Source organism: Oncorhynchus nerka, linkage group LG6, assembly GCF_034236695.1.
Source record: "Oncorhynchus nerka isolate Pitt River linkage group LG6, Oner_Uvic_2.0, whole genome shotgun sequence".
Classification (NCBI taxonomy): domain Eukaryota; kingdom Metazoa; phylum Chordata; class Actinopteri; order Salmoniformes; family Salmonidae; genus Oncorhynchus; species Oncorhynchus nerka.
The window spans coordinates 14134728-14160028 of record NC_088401.1 but is presented as its reverse complement, the minus strand read 5'-3'; the positions used below and the strand labels follow the sequence as shown (position 1 = coordinate 14160028).

The window sequence follows — 25301 nt, the reverse complement described above, 5'->3', positions numbered from 1 at the left end:
TCTCTCGTCAAGTGTTGTCGCGCGTGTTTGCTGGAGTATGAGCGGACCGAAGCTACAGGTAGGTCGACTGCATTGGTGTTTCCGGTGATATCATGCGCAGCGTCAGCGACGCACTCACAGCGCGTTTGGGGCTTGGTACGCGTGGATGGGGAGACGGGAGTAGGAATAGTTGTAATGCGCGCGCCTTGTAAACATTTTATACGTTCCCATCGGTTTTTAATTGGACATTGAAGCGAAAACGTTTAATTTGATGATATAGCCTACTCCAGTATTTTGGATTTGAGAGCAAATGTGTTTTATAGGAAGCTATAGTATAGTACAGAATGTCACATTTTATTCGAATGTATCTGTTTTACCGTTTAGAAATGAAAGCACTGTATCTAGTTCCCAATTTGAAGGTGTCATATCATACGTATTTGGACAAATTCACTTAGTGTTTTAAAGTGATCAAAAGTTTAATATTTGGTCCCAAATAGAGCCCCGCAGCGGTAAATCTGCAATAGCGTACCACAGTATGAGTCATAATACCCATAAAACATAGCGGTCAAACAGTGAAATGGTTCCAATCGTTTTTCCACCTTTCATTTGTCCACGGGGGATTTTAGAAACACTTAAAATAAGGGCTGTGTGACTTACACAATTTTCTCCCTGGTCCCTAAAAGAAATAGACACATTTAAAAGTGTTAACTAGATGTGTTAACTAGAATTGGTGTTAACTAGAACCACTAATGGGGTGGCAGGTAGTCTAGTGGTTAGGGCGTTGGGCCAGCAAGAGAAAGGTTGGTAGATCAAATCCCTGAGCTGACAAGGTAAACATCTGAACAAGGCAGTTCCCAGGTAGGCCGTCATTGTAAATAGGAATTTGTTCTTAACTGACTTGCGAAGTAAAATAATGCATTCATTCTATCACCCCTTTTCTGGTGAACACTCCTTTATTTAGTCTTCTGGGGCAACAAGTTATGACAGAAGAGAGGCTGCTTATATCTAACTATAGTTGACAAAAAATGGACTCCCAAATGTCACAAATTATAAGCAGAAAGTTGTCTAAATTTGGGGTGAAAATAGCAAGTAGGCTATAAGGTCCAGTACGGTGTATCAGCTAAATAAATGATTGTGGAATTATTATGGTGGATCAAACTGCTTGAGTAGTCTACTTTTTGAAGTGATTTGTTTGCCAGATGAAAACATGATCACACAACACCCATGATACGAGAAACTGAGCCTGCGCAGTAAAAACAACAGTGAACGGGATAAGATAGTTACATGCCACTGTATCCTGTCTAAGATCAGTATCAGTACCATTATCTGGGTTTCTCATAACCGGGTTACAAGCTTTTTGGGGTTATTGTAAATGGGATATGATGTTTATATGTGCCGACTCAAAAACAAAATAGTTGAGTATCCCGAATAATAAAAGGATATTGGCATGAATGTAAACATGGTCTTTGACATTCTGATTGAATCTATTCCGTTTGTGTTGGAAAGAGTTGATACTGTGGGGGAAAAAAAGATCCAATCTTTTTCTTTGGTGGTCTCTGGAGAAAGAAATCTAGCAAGCTAGGGACATTTCCATCTAAAAGGACCCATGAGCAAACAACATGTGAAGTTCATAGAAGCATGGTAAATTGGTTGTCAAATCAAAGCTATTAGTCTATAAAAACAATGTTTTAAATGAAGACATATACAGAATTAGGTGGAAACCCCTACAAAAAGGGTGGCTACTTTGAAGAATCTCAGATACAGTGGGGCAAAAAAGTATTTAGTCAGCCACCAATTGTGCAAGTTCTCCCACTTAAAAAGATGAGAGAGGCCTGTAATATTTATCATAGGTACACTTCAACTATGACAGACAAAATGAGGAGAAAAAATCCAGAAAATCACATTGTAGGATTTTTTATGAATTTATTTGCAAATTATGGTGGAAAATAAGTATTTGGTCAATAACAAAAGTTTATCTCAATACTTTGTTGGCAATGACAGAGGTCAAACGTTTTCTGTAAGTCTTCACAAGGTTTTCACACACTGTTGATGGTATTTTGGCACATTCCTCCATGCAGATCTACTCTAGAACAGTGATGTTTTGGGGCTGTTGCTGGGCAACATGGACTTTCACCTCCCTCCAAAGATTTTCTATGGGGTTGAGATCTGGAGACTGGCTAGGCCACTCCAGGACCTTGAAATGCTTCTTACGAAGCCACTCCTTCGTTGCCCGGGCGGTGTGTTTGGGATCATTGTCATGCTGAAAGACCCAGCCACGTTTCATCTTCAATGCCCTTGCTGATGGAAGGAGGTTTTCACTCAAAATCTCACGACACATGGCCCCATTCATTCTTTCCTTTACACGGATCAGTCGTCCTGGTCCCTTTGCAGAAAAACAGCCCCAAAGCATGATGTTTCCACCCCCATGCTTCACAGTAGGTATGGTGTTCTTTGGATGCAACTCAGCATTCTTTGTCCTCCAAAAACGACGAGTTGAGTTTTTACCAAAAAGTTATATTTTGGTTTCGTCTGACCGTATGACATTCTCTCAATCTTCTTCTGGATCATCCAAATTCTCTCTAGCAAACTTCCGACGGGCCTGGACATGTACTGGCTTAAGCAGGGGGACACGTCTGGCACTGCAGGATTTGAGTCCCTGGCGGCGTAGTGTGTTACTGATTGTAAGCTTTGTTACTTTGGTCCCAGCTCTCTGCAGGTCATTCACTAGGTCCCCCCGTGTGGTTCTGGGATTTTTGCTCACCGTTCTTGTGAACATTTTGACCCCACGGGGTGAGATCTTGCGTGGAGCCCCAGATCGAGGGATTTTATAAGTGATCTTTTATGTCTTCCATTTCCTAATAATTGCTCCCACAGTTGATTTCTTCAAACCAAGCTGCTTACCTATTGCAGATTCAGTCTTCCCAGCCTGGTGCAGGTCTACAATTTTGTTTCTGGTGTCCTTTGACAGCTCTTTGGTCTTGGCCATAGTGGAGTTTGGAGTGTGACTGTTTGAGGTTGTGGACAGGTGTCTTTTATACTGATAACAAGTTCAAACAGGTGCCATTAATACAGGTAACGAGTGGAGGACAGAGGAGCCTCTTAAAGAAGAAGTTACAGGTCTGTGAGAGCCAGAAATCTTGCTTGTTTGTAGGTGACCAAATACTTATTTTCCAGCATAATTTGCAAATAAGTTCATTAAAAATCCTACAATGTGAATTTCTGCGTTTTCTTTTCTCATTTTGTCTGTCATAGTTTAATTGTATCTATGATGAAAATTACAGGCCTCTCATCTTTTTAAGTGGGAGAACTTGCACAATTGGTGGCTGACTAAATACTTTTTTGCCCCGCTGTATATACAGTCGAAGTCGGAAGTTTACATACACTTAGGTTGGAGTTCTTGTTAACAAACTATAGTTTTGGCAAGTCGGTTAGCACATCTATTTTGTGCATGACACAAGTAATTTTTCCAACAATTGTTTACAGACAGATTATTTAACTTATAATTCACTGTATCACAATTCCAGTGGGTCAGAAGTATACACACACTAAGTTGACTGTGCCTTTAAACAGCTTGGAAAATTCCAGAAAATTATGTCATGGCTTTAGGAGCTTCTGATAGGCTAATTGAGGGCATTTGAGTCATTTTGAGGTATACCTGTGGTTGTATTTCAAGGCCTACCTTCAAACTCAGTGCCTCTTTGCTTGACATCATGGGAAAATCAAAAGAAATCAGCCAAGACCTCAGGACAAAATTGTAGACCCCCACAAGTCTGGTTCATCCTTGGGAAAAATGTCCAAACGCCTGAAGGTACCACGTTCATCAGTACAAACAATTGTACGCAAGAATAAACACCATGGGACCACACAGCCATCATACCGCTCAGGAAGGAAACACGTTCTGTCTCCTAGAGATGAACGTACTTTGGTGCGAGAAGTGCAAATCAATCCCAGAACAGCAGCAAAGGACCTTGTGAAGATGCTTGAGGAAAATATACTTTTGTACCTGTTATCCACAGTAAAATGAGTCCTATTTTGACATAACCTGAAAGGCTGCTCAGCAAGGAAGAAGCTACTGCTCCAAAACCGCCATAAGAAAGCCAGACTACGGTTTGCAACTGCACATGGGGACAAAGATCATACTTTTGGAAGAAATGTACTCTGGTCTGATGAAACAAAAATAAAACTGTTTGGCCATAATGACCATCGTTATGTTTTGGAGGGAAAAGGGGGAGGCTTGCAAGCCGAAGAACACCATCCCAACCGTGAAGCGCCGGGGTGACAGCATCATGTTGTGGGGGTGCTTTGCTGCAGGAGGGACTGGTGCACTTCACAAAGTAGATGGCATCATGAGGGAGGAAAACTATGTGGATATATTAAAGCAACATCTCCAGACATCAGTCAGGATGTTAAAGCTTGGGTCTTCCAAATGGACAATGACCCAAGCATACTTCCAAAGTTGTGGCAAAATGGCTTGAGGACAACAAAGTAAAGGTATTGGAGTGGCCATCACAAAGCCCTGACCTCAGTCCCATAGAAAATGTGTGGGCAGAACTGAAGACGCGTGTGTGAGCAAGGAGGCCTACAAACCTGACACCAGCTCTGTCAGGAGGAATGGTCCAAAATTCACCCAACTTATTGTTGGAAGCTTGTGGAAGGCTACCTGAAACATTTGATCAAAGTTAAACAATTTAAAGGCAATGCTACCAAATACTAATTGAGTGTATGTAAACTTCTGACCCACTGGGAATGTGATGAAATAAATGAAAGCTGAAATAAATCATTCTCTCTACTATTATTCTGACAATTCACATTCTTAAAATAAAGTGGTGATCCTAACTGGCATAAAACAGGGAATTTTTACTAGGATTAAAGGAGTTGTGAAAAATTGAGTTTAAATGCATTTGCCTAAGGTGAATGTAAACTTCCGACTTCAACTGTATATATATATTTATATCTATATCACATCGTGGCCAAAAGTTTTGAGAATGACACAAATATTAATTTCCACAAAGTTTGCTGCTTCAGTGTCTTTAGATATTTTTGGAATTCGGAAAGTATAATAACAAATATTTCGGAAGTGTCAAAGGCTTTTATTGACAATTACATGAAGTTGATGCAAAGAGTCAATATTTGTAGTGTTGACCCTTCTTTTTCAAGACCTCTGCAATCCGCCCTGGCATGCTGTCAATTAACTTCTGGGCCACATCCTTACTGATGGCAGCCCTTTCTTGCATAATCAATGCTTGGAGTTTGTCAGAATTTGCGCGGTTTTGTTTGTCCACCTGCCTCTTGAGGATTGACCACAAGTTCTCAATGGGATTAAGGTCTGGGGAGATTCCTGGCCATGGACCCACAATATCGATGTTTTGTTCCCCGAGCCACTTAGTTATCACTTTTGGCTTATGGCAAGGTGCTCCATCATGCTGGAAAAGGCCTTGTTCTTCACCAAACTGTTCCTGGATGGTTGGGAGAAGTTGCTCTCAGGGATGTGTTGGTACCATTCTTTATTCATGGCTGTGTTCTTTGGCAAAATTGTGAGTGAGCCCACTCCCTTGGCTGAGAAGCAACCCCACACATGAATGGTCTCAGGATGCTTTACTGTTGACATGACACAGGACTGATGGTAGCGCTCACCTTGTCTTCTCCGGACAAGCTTTTTTCAGGATGCCCCAAACAATCAGAAAGGGGATTCCTCAGAGAAAATGACTTTACCCCAGTCCTCAGCAGTCCATTCCCTGTACCTTTTTCAGAATATCAGTCTGTCCCTGATGTTTTTCCTGGAGAGAAGTGGCTTCTTTTACTGCCCTTCTTGACACCAGGCCATCCTCCAAAAGTCTTTGCCTTACTGTGCGTTCAGATGCACTCACACCTGCCTGCTGCCATTCCTTAGCAAGCTCTGTACTGTTGGTGCCCCGATCCCGCAACTGAATCAACTTTAGGAGACGGTCCTGGCTCTTGCTGGACTTTCTTGAGCGCACTGAAGCCTTCACAACATTTGAACCGCTCTCCTTGAAGTTCTTGATGATCCGATAAATGGTTGATTTAGGTGCAATCTTACTGGCAGCAATATCCTTGCCTGTGAAGCCCTTTTTATGCAAAGCAATGATGACGGCACGTGTTTCCTTGCAGGTAACAATGGTTGACAGAGGAAGAACAATGATTCCAAGCACCACCCTCCTTTTGAAGCTTCCAGTCTGTTATTCGAACTCAATCAGCATGACCGAGTGATCTCCAGCCTTGTCCTTGTCAACACTCACACCTGTGTTAACGAGAGAATCACTGGCATGATGTCAGCTGGTCCTTTTTTGGCAGGGCTGAAATGCGGTGGAAATGTGTTTTGGGGGATTCAGTTAATTTGCATGGCAAAGAGGGACTTTGCAATGAATTGCAATTAATCTGATCACTGATCATTCTGGAGTATATGCAAATTGCCGTCATACAGACTGAGGCAGCAGACTTTGTGAAAAGTCATATTTGTGCCATTCTCAAAACTTTTGGCCACGACTGTATATATATATATATTGAACAAAAATATAAACACAACATGTAAAGTGTTGGTCCCATGGAAAAAGCTGCAAAAAACGATCCCAGAAGTTTTCCATATGCTGAAAATTCTTATTTCTCTTGAATTTTGTGCACAAATTTGTTTACATCCCTGTTAGTGCACATTTCTCCTTTGCTAAAATAATTAATTAAATTAATTAAAGTTAATCTTAAGTGAATCATTGTTTATTGTCAGCGCGCTGGAGAGGTTCCAACCAACTAATCCCTGAGCAGACCCAGCAGTTGTCTTATATACGGCTATACACAGGCAAGTTATATTTGCATGATTTAGCAAAATTAATGAATCATTACCATTTTGTTTCATTCATGTGTCCAATCAATACTGTTTCATAACATGTGACAGACCAACACCGCGAGGCTTCTCCTCTCTAATTTGAGATCTTGAAACTGAGATATCTTTTGTTTGTTCTCAAAACAAGGTCTGTGCGTACTACCAAATTGCATCTACTGAAAAGAGGAGGATTTATTCAGTCAACCACTTGCATGAACACAGAAATTGGTTTATAGAACAACACATGAAAAGAACACAGAAATTAGTTATAAGAAATGCACAAACATGAAAATTCCCATTACAATAGGCTATCTGTTTTACCGTTTAGAAATGAATGCACTTTATGTAAATCTATATGGAGCAAACAAAAGCAGAAATGTGGGATGCATGCCAGCAAAGCCACTACACAACACAACACTAATCAATACAATAATTGCACTAATGGTGAAAAAGTGTGCCCACAAACTGTTAGGGCCTACATGAAGCTGTCCCAACAGCAGAGTCCCAACAGCAGTCCCAACATCTTACCACTGCTATACCTGGCTATCAGCGGAGCCTTGTCTGGCAGCTAAACAGTTCATTCAGCCTCATTTACTGCCTTTTAAAAAATATAGCTGATATGGCTGACTTGCTTAAACAAATGGGGTTTCTACTGGAAATTGAGATGTACAAACTATGGCATAAGGGAACGACAAGCGGATAAGAGGCAATCCGTAATTTCAATTAAGACATTAATGAGCGAGCTAGGACGGACACAGTCAGTATAACTATTTGGTCAGCACTTTTGAAATGTACGGTGACAGAATTCAGAACATGGGCCATTCTTATAGCGTTCTCCCTGTATACCAAGTCAGAACCGTAGGATAAATAAAGGGAGCATATAAGCAGACAATGAAAGCTCTTACAATATTTGATGATTACATTTCTCTACAACAGGTTTAAAGGCTACACGTACACCACCAAGTCAGAACAGAAGGCAAAATTAAGAGGAGAAAATAGACCAAATTATTAGCGTGAGGCACACGGGCTACTAACAGCTTAATACACAACATAGAGTACCAGTCTAAAGTTAGGACACACTTACTCATTCAATGGTTGTTATTGTCTTTATTGTTATTGTCTTTATTTTTACTATAATAGTGAAGACATCAAAACTATGAAATAACACATATGAAATCATGTAGTAACCAAAAAAGTGTTAAACAAATCAAAATATATTTTAGATTTTAGATACTTCAAAGTAGCCACCCTTTGTTTTGATGACAGCTTTGTACACTCTTGGCATTCTCTCAACCAGCTTCATGAGGTAGTCACTTGGAATGCATTTCAATTAACAGGTGTGCCTTGTTAAAAGTTCATTTGTGGAAGTTATTTCCTTCTCAATAGGTGGTAGGTGTGTCCTTGAACTGGTACTGTACACAGTTTTACTTTCTTAGCTACAATATATCTTTGCCTTGCATATTAAATCATTTATGCAGCAGCATACAAGACCATTTTGGACTCACCTTGTCGTGCTCTACTCACTTGAACAGGAGTGGTGCGGCGGTCCTTTGTGGGCAAATTTAGTCATCCAACTTTGTCATCAAAGTCTGGCATTCTTTGGATTTATGGTGCTTTCAAGACAACTGGGAGCTCTGGAAAAAAACAAGGTCGAATCATGATGACATCAGTGATCTTCAGGTCGTAGCTCTAGAAAGACGTCCGAGTTCCAGATGTACAATTCTGAGTTGGATGACCGTTGAAAACATATTTTTCCCCAGTTCCCAGTTGTCTTGAACTCAATGAAGTCAGATTTCGCAGTTCCGAGTTAACAGTTGTTTTGAGCGTGGTACAAATCAGCATAGCCAATGTTGAACGTTTATCATTATGATTATGCTTGGAAAAGAGACCCTTAATCCCAGACTTGGGACCACACAGCCACTCCACGGAATAGCAGGCTAGGGACTGCTTTGCAATGCTTGTAGTTAGCCAAATATTCCTTCCAATCCACTCATTGTTGAATTTGCGATTTCCAACTTGTTGTGTAATGTTTATGTCCAATGGCCGATGAGCACCGATACATTTTATCTATAATTTATCTTCATTATTTATCTTCATATGACAAGGATTAAAAAGGATTTGCCAGTAGATTGTCGACTTGATTCATGATGATGACTGCTAGCTAAGAATTTGAAAGTAGTCCAATCAAAGCTACAGTAGATGTGATTTGACGTAATTTTATCTGTGGCCAATGACCTTGAGTCTTCTTGGATGGGCACATCTAATGTAACTTTATGGCAGCACGCAATGGGATTGAATTTTCGAGCTCTACCCTTAAACTTGGCGGTGACGTAGTGTCCCCATAAGTGACAAAACACTGAGCCAATCACGGAGCAGCTAGGAGAACATTATCAATCCCTACGCTCCGTATTTTCTGCTTGCTGACCCATCACCACAGAAAGCACTGAGCCAGGCTGAAACACCTGCATTTTGGAGCTTATTTACTCCAGAAAGCAAAAAAGAGACCATGTTGTATGCGGTTTTATTAACTCCATTTTTTTAACATTGTTTGCAAACTGATATGTCATGCGTATTAATGTGGAAATAAAGTGCAAAACAGGCAAGCCAAAAGTACTTTGTATTTTTCTCCGCTCATAGAGGAGTAATATAGACCTAGTGCACTAATTTGGTGGGGATTTGTTATTTATTTATTTCAGAGCAACACCTCAGCACCCCTACTTCCCGTTGCTATGCTTATCTGACAGGGGGGTGCTAGCGGATGGAAACTGTGTGCCTCCCAAAACTATCTCCTTTAGCCTGAAGTGTAGGGCTACCCTTGTGCACTAGCCTACTTCCCACAAATCGAGAAGCATTGGTGCATCGGAGGCATGGGATAGTGGGAGTTTCCACCATATTTCTTATACCAGTCATTTCCTTTCAAATCAGAGAAGTGAAGGGAACAAGTGCACACATTGGGAGGATGGAGATAATTGGGACATAGCCCCTAGTTAGCGAGTCCACAAGGCTACTGCAGCGCTTTCTGTAATCCACAGGATGGAGAGTGAAAGCTATTGGAGTCAGTTAAAGGTCCAATGCAGCTGTTTTTATCTCAATATCAAATTATTTCTGGATAACAAGAATGTACCTTACTGTAATTGTAAAATGGTCAAAAGTTAACAAAAATAGCTTCTTAGCTAAGAGCAATTTCTCAAGCTAGAAGTGGGAAACTGAAAACCATTGCTGTTATTGGCAGAGCGGTTTGGAACTAGGGCTGGGCGATATCTAAATAATTCAATTCATATTTTAGCACAATGTTCCAAATGCATTTATCGTAAGAATGTATTTTTTTAATTAGCGTTTTTTGTTGTTCTTCGTCTTGTCTCCTTTGCTCCTTCTGTACTGTGCGCACTGTGCACCTTCCCACTCCACAGACACCAAGCCCCTCCTTCTGTGCTGTGTGCAATGTGCACCTTCCCACTCCACAGACACCAAGCCCCTCCTTCTGTGCTGTGTGCAATGTGCACCTTCCCACTCCACAGACACCAAGCCCCTCCTTCTGTGCTGTGTGCAATGTGCACCTTCCCACTCCACAGACACCAAGCCCCTCCTTCTGTGCTGTGTGCAATGTGCACCTTCCCACTCCACAGACACCAAGCCCCTCCTTCTGTGCTGTGTGCAATGTGCACCTTCCCACTCCACAGACACCAAGCCCCTCCTCCTTCTGTACTGTGCGCACTGTGCACCTTCCCACTCCACAGACACCAAGCCCCTCCTTCTGTGCTGTGTGCAATGTGCACCTTCCCACTCCACAGACACCAAGCCCCTCCTCCTTCTGTACTGTGTGCACTGTGCACCTTCCCACTCCACAGACACCAAGCCCCTCCTCCTTCTGTGCTGTGTGCAATGTGCCCCTTCCCACTCCACAGACACCAAGCCCCTCCTCCTTCTGTACTGTGTGCACTGTGCACCTTCCCACTCCACAGACACCAAGCCCCTCCTCCTTCTGTGCTGTGTGCACTGTGCACCTTCCCACTCCACAGACACCAAGCCCCTCCTCCTTCTGTACTGTGTGCACTGTGCACCTTCCCACTCCACAGACACCAAGCCCCTCCTCCTTCTGTACTGTGTGCACTGTGCACCTTCCCACTCCACAGACACCAAGCCCCTCCTCCTTCTGTACTGTGTGCACTGTGCACCTTCCCACTCCACAGACACCAAGCCCCTCCCCCTTCTGTGCTGTGTGCACTGTGCACCTTCCCACTCCACAGACACCAAGCCCCTCCTCCTTCTGTACTGTGTGCACCTTCCCACTCCACAGACACCAAGCCCCTCCTCCTTCTGTACTGTGTGCACTGTGCACCTTCCCACTCCACAGACACCAAGCCCCTCCTCCTTCTGTACTGTGTGCACTGTGCACCTTCCCACTCCACAGACACCAAGCCCCTCCTCCTTCTGTACTGTGTGGACTGTGCACCTTCCCACACACACACAAACAAAGCCCCTCCCCCTGCCAGTCACAACAACAACAGCGAAAGATAGCTTCTTCCTCTCTGACAGACAACAAGCAGTTGGAACTCGCTATTTGCATTTAAGGTTTGGTCCTACAGAATCGGTCATATGGTAGGTGTGACAATATTTAGACAATATTTTACTGTAATAGATGAGAGCACAACCTTTCTAGAAATACCCTTTTTATATATCTCAACTCGCAAAATGTAGAACAGAGCAGACCCTACAAAAACAAGAGTATCAATGAACATGATTGTGGAAGATTAAGGCTCAGTTTCTGTCGCGCGTGGCACTGCGGTACCACTAGCAGCATTTTCGCCACAGACTGTCATGTGCCAGATGTCTAGTCTGTGATTTAGAAATGTGCAATGAGCATACAAAGACTAATTTATGTCAGGAATTGGCAACTTGTTCTCATTCTGTGAAATCTTGATGATCATTACTCAAGTGCACCTTGGGAAAAGGTCACTCTAAAATGTGCAGTTTTGTCACACAACACAATGCCACAGATTCAAGTTTCGAGGGAGCAACTGGCATGCTGACTGCAGGAATGTCCACCAGAGCAGTTGCCAGAGAATTTAATGTTCATTTCTCTACAATAAGCCACGTCCAAAGTCACTTCAGAGAATTTGGCAGTATGTCCAATCGGCCACATAACCGTAGACCATGTGAATGGCTTCGTGTGGGTGAGTGGTTTGCTGATGTCAACGTTGTGAAAACAGCGCCCCATGGTGGCAGTGGGGTTATGGTATGGGCAGGCATAAGCTACAGACAATGAACACAATTGCATTTTATCGATGGCAATTTAAATGGACAGAGAAACCGTGACGAGATCCTGAGGCCCATTGGCGCGCCATTCATCTGCCACTATCACCTCATGTTTCAGCACGATAATGCACGGCCCCATGTCACAAATATCTGTACACAGTTCCTGGAAGCTGAAAACTTCTTCCATGGCCTGCATACTCACCAGACATGTCACCCATTGAGCATGTTTGGGATGCTCTGGATCAACGTGTACGACAGCGTGTTCCAGTTCCAGCCAATATCCAGCAAATTCTCACAGCCATTGAAGAGGAGTGAGACAACATTCCACTGGCCACAATCAACAGCCTGATCAACTCTATGTGAAGGAGATGTGTTGCTCTACAATTGGAAACGGGTGGTCACACCAGATACTGACTGTTTTTCTGATCCACGCACCCTACCTTTTTTTCTAAGGTATCTGTGACCAACAGATGCATATCTGTATTCCCTGTCATGTGAAATTCATAGAATCAGGCCTAATGAATTTATTTAAATTGACTGATTTCCTTTATATGAAATGTAACTCAGTAAAATCTTTCAAATTGTTGCATGTTGCATTTTTATATTTTTATTCAGAATAGATCCAAGTAGGCTTTATATTTAAAGATAAGCTGGCTACTCACTAGCACATTGGCTTGAGAGATTGTTTGAGAGCTGTGTTCATTGTCTATAACGCCTGCTACAAGAAGTTGGTCATTGTCTATAACGCCTGCTACAAGAAGTTGGTCATTGTCTATAACGCCTACTTCAAGAAGTTGGTAATTGTCTATAACGACTGCTACAAGAAGTTGATCATTGTCTATAACGCCTGCTACAAGAAGTTGGTCATTGTCTATAACGCCTACTTCAAGAAGTTGGTAATTGTCTATAACGACTGCTACAAGAAGTTGATCATTGTCTATAACGCCTGCTACAAGAAGTTGGTCATTGTCTATAACGCCTACTTCAAGAAGTTGGTAATTGTCTATAACGACTGCTACAAGAAGTTGATCATTGTCTATAACGCCTGCTACAAGAAGTTGGTCATTGTTTTGAGCCGATGTGCGTTGTGCATCGTTCTGGTTAAATTGTTGTCAAACATTGCATTTTCATAGACAGTTTTGAAAGCCATATCAGTGATTAATTTTAAAAAGCAGGTTAAAACTATTTCGATAATTTAATTTTTTTACCTTATGGTGGTGGAAGGCTTATAGTCAGGTTAGGTATAATTTTAAAAATTTACCTTATGGTTGTGGAAGGCTTATAGTCAGGTTAGGTATAATTTACATGCAGTGTATTGACTTTTTTAATCGTGCAACAAAGCTTACTTAGAGAAAACGTTAAAACAACATCTATATATTGTGAATCGCCCGTGTAAAAATGTTTGATGATTGTCAGGCCATATCGCCCAGCCCTATTTGGAACTCTTTCTTATTGGTCTATTAAGTAATTGATCACCTGGTGATGTCACCAAAACTCCATCCCACAAAACAGGCTGAAATTTCAGGTCTTTTCAAACAGTTCTTACACTAAAAGAGCATTATCATCATTTTCACAATTTCACATTATTATTCCAACCTCATCATGTGGACACTGTGGATACACTGCTCAAAAATGAAAGGGAACACTTAAACAACACAATGTAACTCCAAGTCAATCACACTTCTGTGTAATCAAACTGTCCACTTAGGAAGCAACACTGATTGACAATACATTTCACATGCTGTTGTACAAATGGAATAGACAACAGGTGGAAATTATAGGCAATTAGCAAGACACCCCCAATAAAGGAGTGGTTCTGCAGGTGGTGACCACAGACCACTTCTCAGTTCCTATGCCTCCTGGCTGATGTTTTGGTCACTTTTGAATGCTGGCGGTGCTTTCACTCTAGTGGTAGCATGAGACGGAGTCTACAACCCACACAAGTGGCTCAGGTAGTGCAGCTCATCCAGGATGGAACATCAATGCGAGCTGTGGCAAGAAGGTTTGCTGTGTCTGTCAGCGTAGTGTCCAGGGCATGGAGGCGCTACCAGGAGACAGGACAGTACATCAGGAGATGTGGAGGAGGCCGTAGGAGGGCAACAACCCAGCAGCAGGACCGCTACCTCCGCCTTTGTGCAAGGAAGAGCAGGAGGAGCACTGCCAGAGCCCTGCAAAATGACCACCAGCAGGCAACAAATGTGCATGTGTCTGCTCAAACAGTCAGAAACAGACGCCCTGAGGGTGGTATGAGGGCCCGAAGTCCACAGGTGGGGGTTGTGCTTACAGCCCAACACCGTGCAGGACGTTTGGCATTTGCCAGAGAACACCAAGATTGGCAAATTCGCCACTGGCGCCCTGTGCTCTTCACAGATGAAAGCAGGTTCACACTGAGCACATGTGACAGATGTGACAGAGTCTGGAGATGCCGTGGAGAACGTTCTGCTGCCTGCAACATCCTCCAGCATGACCGGTTTGGCGGTGGGTCAGTCATGGTGTGGGGTGGCATTTCTTTGGGGGGCCGCACAGCCCTCCATGTGCTCTCCAGAGGTAGCCTGACTGCCATTAGGTACCGAGATGAGATCCTCAGACCCCTTGTGAGACCATATGCTGGTGCGGTTGGCCCTGGGTTCCTCCTAATGCAAGACAATGCTAGACCTCATGTGGCTGGAGTGTGTCAGCAGTTCCTGCAAGAGGAAGGCATTGATGCTATGGACTGGCCCGCCCGTTCCCCAGACCTGAATCCAATTGAGCACATCTGGGACATCACGTCTCGCTCCATCCACCAACGCCACATTGCACCACAGACTGTCCAGGAGTTGGCGGATGCTTTAGTCCAGGTCTGGGAGGAGATCCCTCAGGAGACCATCCGCCACCTCATCAGGAGCATGCCCAGGCGTTGTAGGGAGGTCATACAGGCACGTGGAGGCCACACACACTACTGAGCCTCATTTGGACTTGTTTTAAGGACATTACATCAAAGTTGGATCAGCCTGTAGTGTGGTTTTCCACTTTAATTTTGAGTGTGACTCCAAATCCAGACCTCCATGGGTTGATAAATTTGATTTCCATTAATAATTTTTGTGTGGTTTTGTTGTCAGCACATTCAACTATGTAAAGAAAAAGGTACTTAATAAGAATATTTCATTCATTCAGATCTAGGATGTGTTATTTTAGTGTTCCCTTTATTTTTTTGAGCAGTGTATATATAAAACACACACACACATATATATATATATATATATATATATATATAACACAGGATATTACCTTTTTTGACTGCACTGGGCCTTTAAAGGTCATATCTTGCTGTCCGCCAGCCATGCAGGGAGATTGATAGAGAAACAAGGCTGGGGAATTTTAGGCTTGTAGCTAAGAATGTACAGAAGGGGTTTCAGTGAGAAACACTACAACTTATGACAACTGTTGTAAATGTGGTGGGAGTGGCATCTTTTTGGGAATATGAACCAAGTAGCCTACATACAAATGGTAGGGTTAGAAACAATAGACGACTGCATATCTAGGCAAAGTTCAGTTATGACGTACAGAATTATAAACACCATAATATAATCAATGCTGATTGGCTGACATTCGTAGTATATCAGCATGTATTCCACGGGTATGACAAAACATTTATTTTTACTGCTCTAATTACATTGGTTACCACTTTATAATAGCAATAAGGCACCTCGGGGGTTTATGATATATGGCCAATATACCACGGCTCTGCGCTACGTCGTGCATAAGACCAGCCCTTGGCCTTGGTATATTGGCCATATGGATAAGAGCTTCTGCTAAATGACTAAAATGTAAATTATTTACATATTTTCAGTAAAAACTTTATTTTGATTAATTTATTCATACTATTTCATCCTTCCACAAGATATAGTCCTGATCCAAATCTAGGGTTACTGCCCAAGCTGGCTCGTTGTTCGTTCTATTGGTTCGGTTGCCAGAGACGTGACCCAGTTGTTGTCAATTTAATCTGTATCTATGGACACAATCCAATTGTTCATTCTAAATGCTCTATTGCCAGACTGGCTGGCAACGTTCTTATCCTTTGCTGCCTAGCTAGCCAACTATGGCTAACTTACAGTCATGTCTAACAGTGCAGCCAGAATAACAACATAGTTGCTGCATTTGCGTTTGTTTAAGCTGTTTTCTAGTGATATTTATTTGGATACATCCATAACAAAGAGCTAATGATGTGAGATTTCAACTGGCATAGAAAATGTGCTCTCTTGTCAGGACAGTGTTGTTCAGAGGAGCTAGCCAACAACACAGCTAACACAATAGCACAAGGGTGCGTTCTGAGCCCTCTCCTGTACTCCCTGTTCACCCACGACTGCGTGGCCACGCACGCCTCCAACTCAATCATCAAGTTTGCGGACGACACAACAGTGGTAGGCTTGATTACCAACAACGACGAGACGGCCTACAGGGAGGAGGTGAGGGCCCTCGGAGTGTGGTGTCAGGAAAATAACCTCACACTCAACGTCAACAAAACTAAGGAGATGATTGTGGACTTCAGGAAACAGCAGAGGGAACACCCCCCTATCCACATCGATGGAACAGTAATGGAGAGGGTAGCAAGTTTTAAGTTCCTCGGCATACACATCACAGACAAACTGAATTGGTCCACTCACACTGACAGCGTCGTGAAGAAGGCGCAGCAGCGCCTCTTCAACCTCAGGAGGCTGAAGAAATTCGGCTTGTCACCAAAAGCACTCACAAACTTCTACAGATGCACAATCGAGAGCATCCTGGCGGGCTGTATCACCGCCTGGTACGGCAACTGCTCCGCCCTCAACCGTAAGGCTCTCCAGAGGGTAGTGAGGTCTGCACAACGCATCACCGGGGGCAAACTACCTGCCCTCCAGGACACCTACACCACCCGATGTTACAGGAAGGCCATAAAGATCATCAAGGACATCAACCACCCGAACCACTGCCTGTTCACCCCGCTATCATCCAGAAGGCGAGGTCAGTACAGGTGCATCAAAGCTGGGACTGAGAGACTGAAAAACAGCTTCTATCTCAAGGCTATCAGACTGTTAAACAGCCACCATTGAGTGGCTGGTGCCAACACACTGTCATTGACACTGACCCAACTCCAGCCACTTTAATAATGGGAATTGATGGGAAATGATGTAAATATATCACTAGCCACTTTAAACAATGCTACCTTATATAATGTTACTTACCCTACATTATTCATCTCATATGCATACATATATACTGTACTCTACATCATCGACTGCATCCTTATGTAATACATGTATCACTAGCCACTTTAACTATGCCACTTTGTTTACTTTGTCTACATACTCATCTCATATGTATATACTGTACTCGATACCATCTACTGTATGCTGCTCTGTACCATCACTCATTCATATATCCTTATGTACATATTCCTTATCCCCTTACACTGTGTATAAGACAGTAGTTTTGGAATTGTTAGTTAGATTACTTGTTGGTTATCACTGCATTGTCGGAACTAGAAGCACAAGCATTTCGCTACACTCGCATTAACATCTGCTAACCATGTGTATGTGACAAATAAAATTTGATTTGATTTGAACTTCAAACTGAAGCTGGAAACAAAGGTGTTGTCATGAGGTTGGCCTGGGGGTAGGTTTATGACAGTCATAAATACCTCTTCCCCACTTTTTCCTCTCTACCCTACTGATGTTACATTTGCAAAACCCTTGGTTAACATAGAGATTCTGGGAACATCAGAAGGTGGGGGGAAATTAACTATATTCTGGTAATCCGAACAATTGAACATATGCGGTGGTACTTAATGAATATGATGTCAGTTTGGTTGTCATCTGAGACATTCTCATCAATGATAAGATGACATAAACTCTACAGTGGAAAGTCTATACATCAGAGTTATCAGATTCACATGGAATTGTTGTTCAATTTAAATGTTTGAATATGAGATTATTCGTGATGGGATGAAATGTGATTTTAGCTTCTAAAATGTGAGATTTGGGTTTTCATAAGGTTAGGGCTGCTCAATCAGTGGCCCGCCCCTGTGAAGGGACATGGGCTATAAAACTTTTCAAACACGCCCTCCTCTCCCTTCCTATATAAAGCCTTGACGACAATGTAATCTCCTGTTCCGGGGATGTGAGGACGAAGGTCCGATGTCAGAATGGTTCAGATAATAACTACAGAACGAAGCCAACATCAGCGTGAGCTTTGGTTGCGAATGGTATGAACTTTGAACTCTTATTCACAACAGAAGTGCTACCTCCTAGCCGTTGAGTTAGCAACAGCAGATGCAAACGCAGGTTTGGAAGGAACAGACAGAGTATCCCGTCTATCACACAACGACGTTACTACAACGTATCCAATTGACAACCAGAGACATTCTTCAAAGGACTCGGTTGGGCAACACGGCCTTCCATCTACCACCAACCTACCGAAGCGCAGCTCAGAGTAAATATTTATTGCATTTTCCTTTTCCAAATGGGCGGTAATTTAGAATGCATAAGATACTGTATTTACGATAGCACAGCTTCACCCTTTGTTCCTCAGTCTTCCCGCTCTTTCACTCAAACCCAGCCCCTTTTCTTTTGTGTAACAAGCTGTCATATCTGTTCCGCCCGCTAGGGACGTTTTCCTTTATGATGGAATTTGTAATCAAGTTGATTAATTATCTGTATGTGTAATTCTGTGTGATTAGTTAGGTATTTAGTAAATAAATAATTAAACACAATTTTGTATTGCTGATTCAACTTGTTAGCCAGGGTTCTTGCAGATAACCAAGAATTTACAACTTTCAGATGAGACTGAATTAAGATTATTAATATTGACTGCTATTGATGTAAAATATTACTAGGTCTTTAAGAGTTTATTCGGAAGATAACAGCTCTATAAATATTATTTTGTGGTGCCCCGACTCTCTAGTTAATTACATTTACATGATTAGCTCAATCAGGTAACATTAATTACGGAGAAATTATTTTATAGAATAGCATGTCATTTTTTTTTATAATTCAGAAAACATGAATTCATAAAACATGCGACCATCCGTCTGTAGTTCCACAGTAGGCTAGGCTACTGCCAGACCAGAGATCCCTTGTAAAAAAAATAACTCAATGGCACTCACCTGGATCGGTAAAGTATGAATAGGTCAAGACAAAAACGTCTTATTTTAACTGGTGTGAATAATGCTACAAGACTGATTTTTGTACACCTTTCTGTCTCTCTCTCTCTCTCTCTGTATGTCTCTCTCTCTCTCTGAATGTCTCTCTCTCTCTCTGTATGTCTCTCTCTCACACACACACACACACACACACACACACACACACACACACACACACACACACACACACACACAGCATCTCCTTGGCACCTCTGTCTTTTCTCTCATGCTGCTACCTCTGGTGTTGTCTTGTGACAGCAACCGGACCATGAGAGAGATCGCTGAGGACTACGAGTCTGTCATCTCCCTGCTCCTTCAGAAGCTTGTAAGTAACATGATGGAAAATGAGTTTTCATTTTGCCATTGAGATAAATAGTTTATGGATTTTAAACTGTGTTAAACTGAGATCTCTTCTCTCACTCCTAGGAGAACAACATCACTGAATCATTAAAAGTGTCTCATAAAAGCTGCCCAGGTGAAATGCCTGAATGTGAGAAGGATAACGTGAGTATTTACAATATTCTGAACAATCCACCGTTTCTTCGAAAAAATCTACTCTTGACTTCCTTCCATCTAAATCATTGCTCTGGTCACATTGTTTTTGTAGGAAAGACAGTTTATTTACAACATGATGTGTAGCCATACCAGACTCATTAGGCTCTTTAAGCTAGAGAGGCTCAAGAGAGAAATCCTGTGTTCACTGGGCCGCTACTGTCCTAGAAAACAGGTGAGATCCATTCATTAGTAGAACTAACGTTACCAACTATTAAACCAACTACACTTACAGCTATTAAACCAACTACACTTACAACTATTAAACCAACTACACTTACAGCTATTAAACCAACTACACTTACAACTATTAAACCAACTACACTTACAACTATTAAACCAACTACACTTACAACTATTAAACCAACTACACTTACAGAATGTCTTTCTTATGCATGTTGAGATTCTCTCCTTTACATCTAATCACTGTATTATTCCTGACCATAGATATTGATTGACCATATTATTATTGTGTTGTCAATGGTCTGGTTTCTCAACGTCCAGAGGAGTTCACAAGGACAGCACACAACCCATCGGCATCAGAGGAGAAAGAAGAAGAAGCCAGGAGGGGAAACGGTGGAGGAGAAAGAGAGAACGGAGGAGAACAGAGGGACCACGGAGGGAGGGGAGAGGTTGAACAGTTGGAAACAGCAGGGACGAGAGAGAAAGGAGAGAAGCAGGAGCACAGAGGCCATGAAAAGGAGGCGGAGACAGTGTAGACTGAAGGTGTTTGTGGACAGCCTGAAGGAGTGCTACATGTCTCTGGCTGAAAGACATGGAGACCTGAAGTGAGAGGAGAGATGCGGCCGAGCTAACCCCACCAAGCATTTATTTACCACTTTCTTGCAGGTATACCCCTTTATACATATCAGTGGGTAACTGGCAAAATCCGAGGGGTGGAGAGTGTTTTTAAACCATGGTTGCTGTTTGCATTTCAAATTATGGAGGAGTTAAACAATTAAGTGTTCATTAATTTACCTGCAAAAAAAGCAAAGAGAAACATTCACACAGATTCCTGTCTTTTGTTTACAGGCTCTGTGAAAATGCAGGAACCATGACTAGGTCTTTAGGTGTTTTTTATTTTCCATGCTTTCTACACCTTTCATAAGCTAGTTTTCCATTCAACTGGAGACAGACGTGAATAGTCTAAAATGCACGTAACAAAATATGCACATTTTCCCACCTGACATGTTTCCATCAAATTGACTTGTCTACTGCTGATAAAAGGCTGTGCGTTAGGATGGAAAGCACATAAAAATTACTTTTGTAGTTAAATTACCACGTACAGAATAAAACATACAAGTTAAATGGGTTTCGATTGCATTTTCAACTCTACTGATGGTTTTGTCACTAAACATGTTGAGTTATATAACGAATGTACCCACTCAGGTATTGATGTACCCACTCAGTTATTAATGTACCCACTCAGTTATTAATGTACCCACTCAGGTATTGATGTACCCACTCAGGTATTGATGTACCCACTCAGGTATTGGCATGTACGCTCTATCGCAGATACAGTGTCTACATGATGAAATTCTTATTGACAAAAGAGCATTTTTGTTTGTCAAACGGCATCCAAGCATTGCTCATCATGTCACCAGAATAAGACCCTCGATATTTATTGGAAAAGAGCATCACCTTACACTTTCACCACCCTGTAAAGTTCATCATAACTTATTTCATCTGTAGCCTAATAAACGACATGCTTTTCTGAGTCGTAGGAGGAGGACCAAACACCATGTCATCACGTGACTCCAAGTTTACTTCCCTATGATGGTTATTACTGTATATCAATATTTGCACATAAGAGTTTCCACTGCCATTTCTCACATAATTAATTTGACAAACAACGATCCCATCTTGTCTAGAGTATTTTGTTTTGTTGACATTTGGAAAGTTTACCGACAAATTAGCTGTTTCCATCAAGCCTGTCTTGACATTTTTTATCCGACGTGCTTTATTCGCATAAAAATGTTACCTGGTTAGAAAAACTAAAAGTGGTATAAGAATGCAGGCATGGTAAATTAGTGGGATTTTGGTATGTGTATGAAAAGGATATTACTGTAAAATGTATACAGTTACTGTAAAAAGAAAGTGTATAGTAAACGTCCTGTTAGGTAGTATAGTCTGTATACAGTTACTGTAAAAATAAAGTGTAAAGTAAACGTCCTGTAAGGTAGTATAGTCTGTATACAGGGCTTTCGGAAAGTATTCAGACCCTTTGACTTTTTCCACATTTTAGTTTAGTTAGTTTATGTTGTGGAATATCGACTCAAATATCGACTCAAAATATTTCACAGATACCGGAACTTGTAAATTCAATTCGACTTCATTACAAAGTAACAGAGCGAAGCAATTCCATGGAACAACCCCCCTTTCTCATCACAGAACTCTGTCTAGTGTTCCTTCTTAACATAACACATATAGCCACTCCCTTGTATGTATATGAATAAGTCCCCTTGGCCTTGCGCCACCATTATCTTGATACAAAAAAATCATACATTTATTGCATACATATGTCTCCAGTATTAGTTATTTTCCAATGATCCTAGATCAGTACAACCATGGTTTCTTTGTTGCATTTTCTGCTGACATCCTGTTTCTACATGTTTGGTTATCAGCTACATATACCTTTCCTGCTGACATGCAATTTCTACATGTCTGGTGATGAATTCCATATGTCTTTTCTGCTGACAATATGTTTTTACTGTCGTCTAATGGTCAACTATGTTTATCTAGCTCTGTCCATTTATCTGAGCTCAGCAGATATTCTGCTCACATATGTCTTATTCGTTATATACTTTTTACTGTCTCAACGCTTCAAAGTGGTCAGTCTGAATACTGGAAATGTAATCATTGGCATGAGTTTCGCTCCTACAGTCACAGCCTTATTCTAAAATGTAATACATAGTCCCCCCCCCCCCCTCATCAATCTGCATACCCAATAATGACAAAGCAAAAACAAGTTTGTAGACATTTTTGCAAATGTATAAAAAAAAATCAACTGAAATATCACATTTACATAAGTATTTAAACCCAATATTCAGTACTTTGTTGAAGCAACATTGGCAGCGATTACAGGCTCGAGTCTTCTTGGCTATGACGCTACAAGCTTGGCACACCTGTATTTGGGGAGTTTCTCCCATTCTTCTCTGCGGATCCCCTCAAGATTTGTCAGGTTGGATGGGGAGCGTTGCTGCACAGCTATTTTCAGGTCTCTTCAGAGATGTTCAATCAGGTTCAAGTCCGGGCTCTGGCTGGGCCACTCAAGGACATTCAGAGACGTTTCCCAAAGCCACTCCTGCAATGTCTTGGCTGTGTGCTCAGGGTCGTTGTCCTGTGGAAGGTGAACCTTCGCTCCAGTCTGAGGTCCTGAGCGCTCTGGAGCAGGTTTTCATCAATGATCTCTCTGTATTTTCCACCATTCGTCTTCACCTTGATCCTGGCTAGTCTCCCAGTCCCTGCCGCTGAAAAACATCCCCACAGCATGAGTCTGCCACCACCATGCTTCACCGTATGGATGGTGCCAGGTTTCCTTCACACGTGACACTTGGCAGTCAGGCCAAAGAGTTCAATCTTGGGTTCATCAGACCAGGGAATCTTGTTTCTCATGGTCTGACAGTCTTTAGGTGTCTTTTTGCAAACTCCAAGCGAGCTGTCATGTGCCTTTTACTGAGGACTGGCTTCCGTCTAGCCAGTCTACCTCAAAGGCCTGATTGGTGGAGTGCTGCAGAGATGGTTGTCCTTCTGGAAGGTTCTCTCATCTCCACAGAGGAACTCTGGAGCTCTGTTAGAGTAACCATCGGGTTCTTGGTTATCTCCCTGACCAAGACCCTTCTCCCCCGATTGCTCAGTTTGGCCGGGCGGCCAGCTCTAGGAAGAGTCTTGGTGGTTCCAAAATTCCTCCATTTCAGAATGATGAATGCCACAGTGTTCATGGGGACCTTCAATGCTACAGACATTTTTTGGCATGCTTCCTCAGATCTGTGCCTCAACACAATCCTGTCTCGGAGCTCTACAGACAATTCCTTTGACCTCATGGCTTGGTTTTTGCTTTGACATGCACTGTCAACTGTGGGACCTTATATAGATACAGTGCCTTGCAAAAGTATTCATCCCCCTTGGCATTTTTCCTATTTTTCCTAGGTTGCTTTACAACCTGTAATTAAAACGGATTTTTATTTGGATTTCATGTAATGGATATACACAAAATAGTCCAAATTGGTGAAGTGAAATGAAAATAATTACTTGTTTAAAAATATTCCAAAAATAAATAAACGGAAAAGAGGTGCATGCATATGTATTCACCCCCTTTGCTATGAAGCCCCATCAATAAGATCTGGTGCAACCAACTACCTTCAGAAGTCACATAATTAGTTAGATTGCACACAGGTGGACTTTATTTAAGTGTCACATGAACTCAGTATATATACACTGGTTCTGAAAGGCCGCTGAGACTTCAATACCACGTCGGGCACCACCAAACAAGTGGTGAACATACCACGGAGCACCATTAAATCTTTTTTTTTAAATGGAAAGAATATGGCACCACAACAAATCTGCCAAGATAAGGCCGCCCACCAAAACTCAGGGACCAGGCAAGGAGGGCATTAATCAGCGAGGCAACAAAGAGACCAAAGATAACCCTGAAGGAGCTGCAAAGCTCCACAGCAGCGATTGGAGTATCTGTCCATAAGACCACTTTAAGCCGTACACTCCACAGAGTGGGGATTTATGGAAGAGTAGCCGGCAAAAAGCCATTGCTTAAAGAAAAAAATAAGCAAACACGTATGGTGTTCGCCAAAAGGCATGTGGGAGACTCCCCAAACATATGGAAGAAGGTACTCTGGTCAGATAAGACTAAAATTTAGCTTTTTGACGATCAAGGAAAACGCTGTCTGGTGCAAACCCAACACCTCTCATCACCCTGAGAACCCCATCCCCACAGTGAAGCATGGTGGTGGCAGCATCATGCTGTGGGGATGTGTTTTATCGGCAGGGACTGGGAAACTGGTCAGAATTGAAGGAATGATGGTTGGCTAAATACAGGGAACTTCTTGAGGGAAACCTGTTTCAGTCTTCCAGAGATATGAGACTGGGACGGAGGTTCATCTTCCAGAAGGAAAATGAACATAAGCATACTGCTAAAGCAACACTCGAGTGGTTTAAGGGGAAACATTTAAATGTCTTGGAATGGCCTTGTCAAAGACCAGACCTCAATCCAGTTGAGAATCTGTGGTATGACTTAAAGATGTCTGTACACCAGAGGAACCCATCTAACTTTAAGGAGCTGGAGCAGTTTTGCCTTGAAGAATGGGCAAAAATCCCAGTGGCGAAATGTGTCAAGCTTATAGAGACATACCCCAAGAGACTTGCAGCTGTAATTGATGCAAAAGGTGGCTCTACAAAGTATTGACTTTGGGGGGTGAATAGTTATGCACGCTCAAGTTAACTGTTTTTTTGTGTCTTATTTCTTGTTTGTTTCACAATAAAACATAAATGGAAACAGGATGCACCTGA

General features: G+C 42.2%; 1 protein-coding gene across 1 annotated transcript; it reads left to right on the top strand.

Moving 5' to 3' along the window:
• Positions 1 to 25301, top strand: LOC115116895 (uncharacterized). Its single transcript, XM_065019283.1, has 6 exons — positions 1 to 58; positions 18321 to 18517; positions 19485 to 19551; positions 19653 to 19730; positions 19834 to 19953; positions 20283 to 25301. Exons 1-6 carry the CDS (start codon positions 38 to 40, stop codon positions 20568 to 20570), a joined length of 771 nt encoding a protein of 256 aa, XP_064875355.1. The 5' UTR covers positions 1 to 37; the 3' UTR covers positions 20571 to 25301.

Excerpts from the sequence above, each read along its gene's own strand:
- LOC115116895 (XM_065019283.1), top strand. The coding sequence starts at position 38 with ATGAGCGGACCGAAGCTACAG. Across the intron at positions 59-18,320 it reads TGAGCGGACCGAAGCTACAG|AAGTGCTACCTCCTAGCCGT; the intron begins GTAGGTCGACTG and ends TATTCACAACAG. Across the intron at positions 19,552-19,652 it reads CCCTGCTCCTTCAGAAGCTT|GAGAACAACATCACTGAATC; the intron begins GTAAGTAACATG and ends TCTCACTCCTAG.